Raw genomic sequence first — 13016 nt, forward strand, 5'->3', positions numbered from 1 at the left:
CAGGGCAATTTTCCTACTCTTACCCCTATTTTGCTTCCTTTTACAGCCCTCTAGCCTTTTCTATGACTTTTTTAGAGCCATTTTAGTGCCCCAAAGTTCGGGTCCCCATTGACTTAAATAGGGTTTGGGTTCAGGGTCAAGTTCGGGTCCTGAACCCAAACTTTGCGGCGAAGTTTGGCCGAACTCGGCGAACCCGAACATCCAGGTGTTCGCTCAACCCTACAAGTGACTGTAGGAGTCCCAGCTATCAACTATTTGTCACCTATATTGTGGACACATGTTAAATGTTTATGGTAGGAAAACCCCTTTAACTATTTCCCCATCTGGCATATATTACCACATTTCATCCAATTATACAATGTGAATATGTTATATGCGGTTATTCACTAGAAAATAAACTAACCTTGTTTACTGCATCTGGCCACGCTTGAGTCTCAAGGCAAAATGCAGAATGCTTAGGATATACAGCTCCTCCTTTTCCATTAAGAGATCCATCCAAGAAATTAGCAGTGTAGAACTGGACCCCAGGTTGAGTTGTACGGATTGTGAGCACTCTGCCACTTGGCTTGTGATATACTCTGTGATAAATAGGGCAGGCATATAGAAAGATATAATAACCTTTTGCCAAAACACGTCAACCTGAATAATGGAATTACAAAATGTATTTTCAGAATCATCATCTATCATTTCCTCTTGCCTTGGAACATAACTCCCTGCTTTCCTAGAGCCATACCTTTTTTTCCATTCATACGAGGGCTTGTATTTTGTGAGACGAGTTGTACTTTCTAATGGGACCATTTCATATTGCATACAATGTAGTGGGAAGCTGGGAAAAATTCCAAATGGGCTTGGGAAAAAACAAAACAAAAAAAAACGCAATTTCACCATAGTTTATGGGTTTAGTTTTTATGCCGTTCCCTATGCGGTAAAACTGACAGGTTATCCTTATTTTCAGGGTCATTAGAATTACAGCGATACCAATTTTTTGCAGATTTTCTGTTAATACTTTTAAAAAAAAAACTGAATTTTCTTTGTATCACTGTATTCTGACCCCTATAACTTTTTTATAATTAAGTCTACAGAGCTGTGTGGGAGCCGTTTTTGTAGTGTGAATGGCTTGTTGATCACTTCTTATTCAATTTCATTTGGGAGGAAAAGCAACAAGAAAAATGGCAAATTTGCCATATTTTTTTTATTTTTTTCCCATTACTCTGTCATAGGCAGGGCTCCATAGGAACTTTGTCGTGGCAGGCCTCAAAGCCATCAAGAGGCCCAATGCTGCCATAGCACCAGAACGGCTCCCTTGATCTGTTCACGGGGGGTGCGTAGCACTCATGGGATTTCACCACTCAGATGCTGTGGTTGCAATTGACCGTGGCATCTAAGGGGGTTAAAAGTGTGTGCTGACGAATAGGAAGTGGAATCCCAAGACACAATATTCCCACCCAAATAATTTTTTTCTTATTTCTGCATACAAATAGTTGTTTGTGTCCTTTCAGGCATGCTAATTCGGGGCCCCCCCCATTCTGGAAACAGGAACAGGTCCCAGAGGTGGGACCCACACTTCTCAACATTTATGGATTTCGCTAGGATATGTCATAAATTTCAGATATGGGTCAAACCCTTTGATTATTAAAAGTGAGAGATGAGAAAACAGGAACAGTGTGTACTGTGAGAAATACCTTTTTCTTACCTTGAACAGCAGTGTAGATGGTCAGTCAAGCAAAAGTTGTGGTCAAATCCATTTCCTTTGAGTTTCGCTATCTGACTCCCAAGATCAGCAGGATTCCGTAAGTCAAAGCAGGTTCCTTCAACCGGCACCACCTCTCCTGTAGCAATCATTAAACATAAAAATAGGAACCCTGAAGTGCATGTTGTGCGAGATAGCAAATTCAAAGCATCTGTCTGCACAAGTCACAGTTGTAAAGGAGAAGAATATATCAACAAGTATAGTATTATACTTGTCGCAACAAAAAAGCTATCTTGACTATATATATATATATTGTTGTGCTTTTTCAATATATATATACATACAGTACAGACCAAAAGTTTGGACACACCTTCTCATTCAAAGAGTTTTCTTTATTTTCATGACTATGAAAATTGTAGATTCACACTGAAGGCATCAAAACTATGAATTAACACATGTGGGATTATATACATAACAAAAAAGTGTGAAACAACTGAAAATATGTCATATTCTAGGTTCTTCAAAGTAGCCACCTTTTGCTTTGATTACTGCTTTGCACACTCTTGGCATTCTCTTGATGAGCTTCAAGAGGTAGTCACTTGAAATGGTCTTCCAACAGTCTTGAAGGAGTTACCAGAGATGCTTAGCACTTGTTGGCCCTTTTGCCTTCACTCTGCGGTCCAGCTCCCCCCAAACCATCTCGATTGGGTTCAGGTCCGGTGACTGTGGGGTGCTGCGCCAGATGACCTGGCCTCCATCACTCTCCTTCATGGTCAAATGGCCCTTACACAGCCTGGAGGTGTGTTTGGGGTCATTGTCCTGTTGAAAAATAAATGATGGTCCAACTAAGCGCAAACCGGATGGAATAGCATGCCGCTGCAAGATGCTGTGGTAGCCATGCTGGTTCAGTATGCCTTCAATTTTGAATAAATCCCCAACAGTGTCACCAGCAAAGCACCCCCACACCATCACACCTCCTCCTCCATGCTTCACGGTGGGAACCAGGCATCCGTTCACCTTTTCTGCGTCGCACAAAGACACGGTGGTTGGAACCAAAGATCTCAAATTTGGACTCATCAGACCAAAACACAGATTTCCACTGGTCTAATGGCCATTCCTTGTGTTCCTTAGCCCAAACAAGTCTCTTCTGCTTGTTGCCTGTCCTTAGCAGTGGTTTCCTAGCAGATATTCTACCATGAAGGCATGATTCACACAGTCTCCTCTTAACAGTTGTTCTAGAGATGTGTCTGCTGCTAGAACTCTGTGTGGCATTGACCTGGTCTCTAATCTGAGCTGCTGTTAACCTGCGCTTTCTGAGGCTGGTGACTCAGAGGAACTTATCCTCCGCAGCAGAGGTGACTCTTGGTCTTCCTTTCCTGGGGCGGTCCGCATGTGAGCCAGTTTCTATGTAGCGCTTGATGGTTTTTGTGACTGCACTTGGGGACACTTTCAAAGTTTTCCCAATTTTTCGGACTGACTGACCTTCATTTCTTAAAGTAATGATGGCCACTCGTTTTTCTTTACTTAGCTGCTTTTTTCTTGCCATAATAAACATTCTAACAGTCTATTCAGTAGGACTATCAGCTGTGTATCCTCCTGACTTCTCCACAACGCAACTGATGGTCCCAACCCTACTTATAAGGCAAGAAATCCCACTTATTAAACCTGACAGGGCACACCTGTGAAGTGAAAACCATTTCAGGTGACTACCTCTTGAAGCTTATCAAGAGAATGCCAAGAGCGTGCAAAGCAGTAATCAAAGCAAAAGGTGGCTACTTTGAAGAACCTAGAATATGACATATTTTCAGTTGTTTCACACTTTTTTGTTATGTATATAATTCCACATGTGTTAATTCATAGTTGTGATGCCTTCAGTGTGAATCTACAATTTTCATAGTCATGAAAATAAAGAAAACTCTTTGAATGAGAAGGTTGTCCAAACTTTTGGTCTGTACTATATATACTTTCCAAAAAACGAGGCAGCACTTCCAGATTATCGTGAAAGGGTGAAGACCCCAAACTTTAATTCCCCAGCAACGTTTCGGCCTACTCAATGAGGCCATTGTCAAGCTATACAACAGTGCAATAAACAGGGTATATATACCCACAAGCCAGTGCAATCACATGGTACAATTAGTGAAATCACATGGTATCAATCACATCGTATCAAAACGGTGCTCAGTTACATGACACTCTTTACAATAAATACATTTTTACAATAAATACATTTGACTCCATTTGAATTTATTGTAAAGGTGTCATGTGACAGAGTACCATTTTGATACCATGTGATTTCACTAATTGTACCATGTGATTGCACTGGCTTGTGGGTATATATACCCTGTTTATTGCACTGTTGTATAGCTTGACAAAGGCCTCTTTGAATAGGCCGAAACGTTGCTGGGGAATTAAAGTTTGCTTTATTGTGGCACATCACAAACAAAACAATGCAAAATAAACTCCTGCCCGTCTGGGCCCTAACTAACACAACCTTGTTTTCCCTGACTCACCTCTAAATACAGGGTCTCAGGCGCCAAGCCTCAGTAGGTCAGCCTACACGGGGAAGAGATTCAGCTTTTCTAAGCCACACGGTCTCAGCCCCCCTGGCTCTGACCACATAAGCCTCCATGCTTCCCTCTCTGTAAGGTCACTTCCCTTTCCCCAGACTGACAGTCTGGGATGGGCTTTTACTTCCCCTTAACGATCCCAGGTGGTTACACCTGGAGAATAGATCACTCAGGCTAGGGAAAAAAAACTGCCCTGGAATGGGGTGGACTGGGGAGGTCCCACTAACAAACCTACCTTACCCAGTCTAATAAAATCCAGAAATGAACCACTAATGAAAAATAGGTTCAGCAGCTATGTTTGCTGAAGCCAGCACCATCCTGGATCTTATTTACCTCACCCAGTTGAGGAACCTGGGTGAGATATACACCCCTTCCAAGGCTTTACCGCACACATCACTTTTCACATTGCCACAATATATATATATATTTATATATATATATATATATATATATATACACACACACTCACACACACACATACATACATTTACACTCTCAGTTTGGCTGAGCATGTATGTGCTATCAATGGAAGGGAGAAAGCCACTGCAACACATCTGGTGGCAGCTTATTTTCTGGGAGAACAAAAGGATCAGGAAAAGTAAGACAGTTTTTCCCAATCCTTCTCTCCCCAACATCACTTATCGAGGGAGAGTTGGGAGCGCCCAATACATATTACAGTTTCGGGGGGGAACGCCTGAAAATACTGTATATTAATGTGTATGGGGGACTTAAAAGTCAACTGGATGTATTTGGTTGCCCTAAGAACTTGGAACATGGAACACTTGCAAGTACTAAGGCAAGCTGGTGAACAGATTAGGAAAAGGAACCAATAACATTTGCAAACATCAGACACAGCACAGTGTAGAAAGTCCCTATGACAGTGTCCCACCAAGCTGAGTAGGCAGAGACAAGAAAATACAAACAGAATTTAAGTCATAAGAAAGCATCGCAACTTGAGCGAATCAAAGCTGACGATCCGAATTTCAGGAAAATGTAATTTGCACCAAATCCGAATTTCCTCACACTTCGTGGTAACGAATCACCATTTTAAAATGGCTGCTGCACGTGTGAGGACATGGAGCAAGGAACTCTGGGAAGGCGGGATCACCCATAATGCCATGCATGCAGCCAATCAGCAGCCAGCCAGCCAGCTCTGTGATATCAGAGCCCTATAAATAGCCTCAGCCATCTTGGATTCTAGCATTTTCCAGTGTACTTAGTGCAGGGAGAGACGTCAGCAGGCGCTAGGGACAGTGCTAGAAAAAACTTCATTGTGCTAAAAAACTATTTACAAGTGCAGAGAAAGATTATTCAAGATGTAGGAAAAGGATAGGATGGAATCATTCCACAGCATTTATGTTGAACAGGGTTCAGTAGAGGAGGTTACAGCCTGGGTAATAGGAACAATCCTATTACACCTTGCTGCACTGACTGGGCACCCATATTGCCATTATACAGCTCTGCAATTCCAGCAAACCGTTCTTGCTATTGGGGTGCTAGAGCCATTAACAGGGTTTAATACAAGGAAATATTTCTACGTCTTATTTGCCCTTGTGCGGTGCAGTTATATGTTCTAAAGCATTTTTTGGCTTGTGTTAGTGGAAAAAAGGGCTTATTAGCCATTGTGTGGTGAAGTGCTAAAATGACAGCACTTTTTGTTGTGTATTAGTGGCAAAAGAAAAATATATTTTCCATTCAGCAGTGCAGTTATACGTTCTAAAGCCCTTTTTGTTGTGTAATAGTGGCAAAATAAAAATATATTTGCCGTTCAGTGTGCAGTTATATGTTCTAAAGACTTTTTTGGGGTGTATTTCCTTTTCATTTATTTATTTGATCTAACAGTATGTCAGGCAGAGAAGTGCCAGGCCCTGCACAGGGGAGTGGCAGAGGTCTAAATGCCTTCTGGCGCAGGCAAAGGTCGCAGCAGAGTAAGGGGCTGTGGCAGCAGGGGTCACTTAGAGAGGCCTGAGCTCCCAGTGTCAGCTAGTGGTCATGTCTTGACCAGCAACCCAGCGGTTCTTGAATGGTTGATTCCATCTTCAACTTCATCGCAAGTGACATCAGACACCCCCAGTCAAGAGTCAGTGGGTTCGGCAGACACAACCCTTAGTTGGCATGGCCCGGGAGCAGGCCCTGTGCCCTCACCTGTTCTTAACCTGCCTCTGTTATTTTCTGTTCCCTCAGCCAGAGCAGTATTGTATGCTGTGGGCTCAGCTCCACTATACAGTGAGGACGAGCTACTAGAAGACAGTCAGCAGCTACTGGCAAGCCAAGATGTAGAGGAGATATCGGCCCCTTCCTCCACTAGGTGGGCAAGTAGTGATGAGGAGAGTGGCGTGGGAGCTGGTGTTGTGAGCGGTCAGGCTCCTGACCCAGAGACGGTTGAGGAGGACATCAGTGACGTGCAGACAGTACTCGATGATGAAGATGTAGCTGATCACACTTGGGAGCCGGGTGATGAAGGGGCTTCATCATCATTGGGAGAAGAGGGTGGCAGCTTGCCCGTGAGGCAGCAGTGGAGCCATAAAGTCGTTAGCCTGGCTGGGAGTCAGCAGTGGGAGGGCGGGAGCCAGGAGCCTACCTGCCCGGGAAGTAGCGGTGCACGGGTTCACTGAGGCAGCGGCGGTAGCAGTCAGTCAGTGCCTAGTGTTAGGGTTAAAATCGCCTACTCAGCGGAGTGGCAATTTTTTCTTAAGCCGCCGGAGGAGGTGGACATGGCCATTTGTAGAATCTGTGGGCAGAAGGTGAAGCGTGGCCAGGGTGTCAATGTTGGCACCACGGCCCTGCATCAACATATGCGTCACCATAAAGTGGCCTGGGAGAACTGTGGCTCCGATGTGGTGGTCCAGCCTGCTGCAGCAACTGCTGCATTACCCAGTGGCACGCAATCTATTTCAGGCAGTCAAGGCTCTACCACCTCAGCCAAAGGGAGCTGTCTGCCCTTCCCATCATCTGCTGGTCCTGATGCTCCTGCTCCTCGTCAGTCATTCCGTCAGCAATCGATCACCGAAGTAATTGCCAAGAGACCACAGTATGCGTGCACTCATCAAACGGTGCAGAAGCTGAACCGGCTCCTTTCCAAGTTGCTGGTGCTGCAGACCCTCCCTTTTCAAGTGGTGGACTCTGCACCTTACAGAGAATTGACTTATGTAGAGCCGAGGTGGAGAGTCCCAAGCCATAATTTCTTTGTCAAAAAGGCAGTGCCAGCCCTGCACACACATGTAGAACAGAAGGTGGGCCAGTCCTTGAGCCTATCGGTGTCTGCCAAAGTGCACGGCAGCGCCGACATGTGGAGCTTCAACTGCGGTCATGGACAATACATGTCCTTCACAGCCACACCAGCAACTTGGCCGGGAGATGCTGCTTCCGCCTCCACGTTGCCATGCTGTTGGTCCTGTGACAATGTCCGCCTCTGCCTCCTCATCCTCCACCGTATCCTCAGCCTCCACTGCAGGGACAATTCACAGTGCCCCTTCAGCATATAACATGTGCAGGGCACAGCAGTGTTAAGCTGTTCTGCACCTTGTTTGCCTGGGCGAATGGAGTCACACAGGGGAGGAGCTGCTCCATGTCCTTCATCAAGAAATCGAATCCTAGCTTTCTCCGCGACAACTCAAAATCAGAACTATGGTGACCGACAATGGGAAGAACATTGTGTCGGCGCTGCGTCAAGGAGGGCTGAGCCATGCGTCCTGCATGGCATAAGTGTTCAATCTGGTTGTCAAGCGGTTCCTGAAGTCTTCCACCCATCTGCAAGACATCCTAAAAATGGCAAGGAAACTTTGCATGCTCTTCAGCCACTCGTACACCGCAAAACACACCCTCCTTGAGCTGTAGCGGCAGAACGGCATCCCCCAACATCAGCTGATATGTGATGTTTCCACCCATTGGAATTCCATCCTCCATATGTTGGACTAACTATACGAACAAAAAAAAGGCCATAAACAATTTTTTGATGATCCAAGCGGACAGGAGTACTCTCCTGTGTAACTTCGATGTCAGCCAGTGGCAGCTCATGTGTGACACCTGCCGTTTGCTTAGGCCCTTTGAGGAGGCCACATTATTTGTCAGTCGCGAGGACTTCGGGATGAATGATGTCATTCCACTGCTTCATGTCCTGGAACAGATTCTGGTAAATCTGGCTGGTCAGGGGACTGGAGACAAGGTGCTTAGATCTCATAGCCACATGAGCCCTGTGGGGGCTGAACTGGAGGAGGAGGAGGACATTGGAGCACAAGCAATGTGTAGCGAAATGGGTGGATTTTATACACAGGTGACAGGAGAGGAGGAGCAGTAGCAGCCAGAGGAGCTACAGGGCGATGAGGAAGTGGAGGCAGAGGACCCAGACACACCATGGCAGTATGCAGTGGAGATGGAGGCAGGGAGTCCCTCTGAGTCACTTGCACAAATGGCCCAATGCATGCTCACTTGCTCGCGTAGTGACAGCCAAATTGTCACCATTCGGCAGAGGGATGACTTCTAGCTCTCTACCTTGTTGGACCCTCGCTACCGGTCCAAAATGGGGGCCTTTTTTTTTTTTTTTTTTTTTTACACCCGCTGAGAGGGAGGACAAACTGAACTACTATAGAGACATCCTATGTAGTCAGTTGGCCGCCGCTGTCTATCTGCGCCATCGTCTATCCTCTTACAGGTCTGACCGGGGGGCCCTCTCTGCTCACGTTCCATTGCCTTGGCTGCTCGGGAAGGGTGGGGTGGCAGGAGCAGTACCAGCTCCATCAGCAGCAGCCTGAGTCTAGAGTCGCTGATGAGCAGCTTTCTTCACCCGCATAGTGAAGAAACTATTCACCAGCAGCTAGACATAGAGCAGGACCTGAACCAGCAGGTGGTGGCATACTTGGACAGCACCCTGCCACTGTCACGGCCTTTGGTTTGCGCTGTGAAACTGTTGCCACACTTGCGGTTGACCGCGGCAATGTGTTGCTGTGAGAGCGTGCGGTGGCAGTGTTTCGGCCTTCTGGGCGATTGCAGTGACATGGTTGCCACGCATGCTGTTGCCGGTGGTAACGTGTGGTTTGGTATGCTTGTGTGTGCTCTTCCCCTTTAAGTGGCTTCCTTCCTCTGTCTCGTGTTGGAAGGGTTAACTCCCTTCCTAGTGTTTTGGGAACACTGGGTTTATGTGTGCGTGGGTGTGGTTGCTTGGGCTATTTAGCCTCTGCTGGATGCCTGAAACTCAGGGTTCCTCCAGCCTTGGTGTATGCTGGTGGTTCACTGTTCCTGGCTTTTACCATCTGTCCAGTGAGGGCCACTGTGGTCATTGTTGTTATTATGGTGTCATTCTCCCTTCTTATCTTTTGGTTTGCGTGGGTTATGTTCAGGGTGTTGTATGTCTTGTGTTGTGTTACATGGCTGGTGATGTTTGGTGTCCAGCATGTTTGCTAGACATTCCCCTGTCTTGCGTTTATTGCAGCTATGGGTGTCATGGGTTCCTGTGTGGTTGTGGTTTGTGCTGTGTCTTTTAATGTTGGTGTGGACAGCAGCACTTGTGCACGGGTCCCAGTCAGTGTGTCTGTGGCAGGTAAGTGTGTTATGGGTTTCGCTTACCTGGCAACTCCAAATGCTGTATGTGTTCCCCTCTCTTTGCAGCCTGGCCTCAGATAGAGACTCCTGTTCCTCCATGACTGGGATGAAAAGGTAGTCTCTTCCCTGCTCCTTGGTGAGGGATTACCAGGGCGACTCAGGGTCTCTAGGAATCCAGAGTATGAGCCATCCTACCATCGGGGTCCGCTCATACGGTGAGGAGTCAGAGAGAGGATTAGGGACACTGTAGGAGGTTACCTGCTCCCTTATTACTTCTTTTGGCCAGGCTGATACCCTTTTACCATTTGACACCTCACGGTGGGGGGTTTCCCCCACTCCCCGCCGTGACAGCCACCCCACATTGAATATCCGCTGGACTACTGGGCAGCCAAACTGGATTTGTGGCCTCCTGCTGATGCTTCCACCTCACCACTATGTCATAGGGCCACTCTGTGGACTTCTCATGCTGTTCCCAACCTCCCCACTTCTTGACTAGGCCACTATTTTGCCTTTTAGCCTGGATGACATCATCATTTGACCCTTCTTCTGATCTGTCAGAACGAAGGAAAAATTAGACACACATCCCATCAGAATTGGCTTGTGATTTGGTAGCCAAAAGCAGGAGTGGGTACAGAACACAGAAGACATGCAAATATTCCATTTATCTGTCATCTATATTTTGGATCCACTCCTGTTTTTTTTTGGAATTAGCAATACTGATGGATTACTGACCAAATGCTGACCGAGTAACAGCGGATGCTTCACAGACAGGATCTGTTTTTTGGGGGGTTATTGTTCTGACGGATCAGAGGAAGGGCAAAATAATCAGTGAAGTCAACACAAACTTACTTCTGACACCCTCTCCACTCTGTCAGGGGCTCTACTTGAATAAGCGTTTAATAGAACTGGTTGTAGATGTGAAATCAGCTGACGACGGTGTAAACAGAGTGCGCTTCTTCTTGACGCTAATATTTACCTGTAAGGCGGAGTTCATACTTGAGTTATTTGGTCAGTTTTGGCCCGTGACTGCCCAAATAAGTGACGTGTGCAGTGATTCTAAGAGCGACGCCTGTCATCTGCATGCCATACTGACTCGCAGTATTATTTCACTACCACAGCAGACTCCCTATGCGTGTTAATGCAAGGCACAGTGTTCTACACCACTATAAAGGCTCTCTGCAGCCAGGAAATAGCCATTTTTTAACGTGATTTGCCGCAAATAAATTTGGGGTATATTTATCAAATGAAATGCATCCGTAAAGCGGTGTATAGGAGTATGATTTTTATGATTTAATTATTTTATATAACACTAGAAAACACCTTTATTTACTAGAAACCAGACACCCTTGTTAAATATGAATAAAAATGTATACATATCCAAACCTAAAGAGACTGATAATGAAGAGGGATTATAATATGCCTTAATAACCTAGAGGCTTCTAAAAAACCTAAGGCCTAAAGTCCCCTTTACACAGGCCAATGATCAGGGCAATTATTGGAAAAGAGCATTCCTAGGAACATTCCTTCTCGATAATTGCTCAGTGTAAAGGTGCCTCCAAACACTGAATAAAAGCATCGCTGATGTGGCCACCTAGAAAGTAATTCCTGGGCAGCAGATTGCACTGTCTAAACAGCAATCTGCTAACCAGAAACAATTATTCTCTATGAGGACGAGAGATCACAGCTAGGATTGCTTGTCTCCATACAGAGTAGATGACAGCTGCATGTAAACCTCCTTTGACTAGCAGGTAATTATGAGGAACAAACAGTTCATTCCCAATAATTGCCTGCTGTTTCAGCCCCTAAGTGTAATGTCCAACAGATCTATACATTACAAGGTGTTCAAACCTCAGTATGTTGTGGAAAAAACACGCATTGTTTTGTGAAAATTGTGGCATAATTATGCGTAAACTCATCCTAAATATACATTTTTTGTTTCACAAGTAGTGTCTGGAATAGTAAGAGGCGTGCAGCTGTGGAGGTACCGAATACTAAAAGGGTCACAAATGAAGAAGGAGGGGACAAAATGTCCCAGATTTCTGTTCAGCTAAGGCAGTGTATAAAAGCAATACACACAAAGTCACATATTGATGGCATTACTTTCGTACACCTGAATTGGATTGCTGAGCAGAAGGAAACCACAGATGTTATCTCTTCCTGTAACATGCAAGATATAGGCTGGGTTTGCTGTCTGTAATTGCACATATCAGAGCTGCAACCTAATTTAATTATGGTTAATGTAATAGAGAAGCTGCAAACATCCCTTATATCACTCTATTCTAGGAGCATATGCAATGTACTGAAACTAAGTCTTAACCACTTCAACCCCCCTAGCTGAAACCCCCTTAATGACCAGGCCACTTTTTACACTTCTGCACCACACTACTTTCACCGTTTATTGCTCGGTCATGCAACTTACCACCCAAATGAATTTTAGCTCCTTTTCTTCTCACTAATAGAGCTTTCATTTGGTGGTATTTCATTGCTGCTGACATTTTTACTTTTTTTGTTATTAATCGAAATTTAACGATTTTTTTGCAAAAAAATGACATTTTTCACTTTCAGCTGTAAAATTTTGCAAAAAAATGACATCCACATAAATTTTTCACTAAATTTATTGTTCTACATGTCTTTGATAAAAAAAAAATGTTTGGGAAAAAAACAAATGGTTTGGGTAAAAGTTATAGCGTTTACAAACTATGGTACAAAAATGTGAATTTCCGCTTTTTGAAGCAGCTCTGACTTTCTGAGCACCTGTCATGTTTCCTGAGGTTCTACAATGCCCAGACAGTAGAAAACCCCCACAAATGACCCCATTTCGGAAAGTAGACACCTAAGTTATTCGCTGATGGGCATAGTGAGTTAATAGAACTTTTTATTTTTTGTCACAAGTTAGCGGAAAATGATGATTTTTTTATTTTTTCTTTATTGTTTCTTACAAAGTCTCATATTCCACTAACTTGTGACAAAAAATAAAAACTTCCATGAACTCACTATGCCCATCACAAAATACCTTGGGGTGTCTTCTTTCCAAAATGGGGTCACTTGTGGCGTAGTTATACTGCCCTGGCAATTTAGGGGACAATATGTGTGAGAAGTAGTTTGCAATCAAAATCTGTAAAAAATGATTGGTGAAATCCGAAAAGTGCACTTTGGAATGTGGGTCCCTTTGCCCACCTAGGCTGCAAAAAAGTGTCACACATCTGGTATCGCCGTACTCA

The 13016-nt window shown here is 44.8% G+C and overlaps 1 protein-coding gene across 1 annotated transcript in view; it reads right to left on the bottom strand.

Annotated features, from left to right (window-relative positions):
• Positions 1 to 13016, bottom strand: part of GALM (galactose mutarotase) — a 68364-nt gene that overhangs the window by 7583 nt on the left and 47765 nt on the right. The window contains exons 6-7 of the mRNA XM_044290323.1: positions 1694 to 1829; positions 404 to 578 (exon numbers count right to left, since the gene is read on the bottom strand). Of these exons, the coding sequence (XP_044146258.1) occupies positions 404 to 578; positions 1694 to 1829 (311 nt within the window). The remainder of the gene's footprint in view (positions 1 to 403; positions 579 to 1693; positions 1830 to 13016) is intronic.

Source organism: Bufo gargarizans, chromosome 4, assembly GCF_014858855.1.
Source record: "Bufo gargarizans isolate SCDJY-AF-19 chromosome 4, ASM1485885v1, whole genome shotgun sequence".
NCBI lineage: Eukaryota > Metazoa > Chordata > Amphibia > Anura > Bufonidae > Bufo > Bufo gargarizans.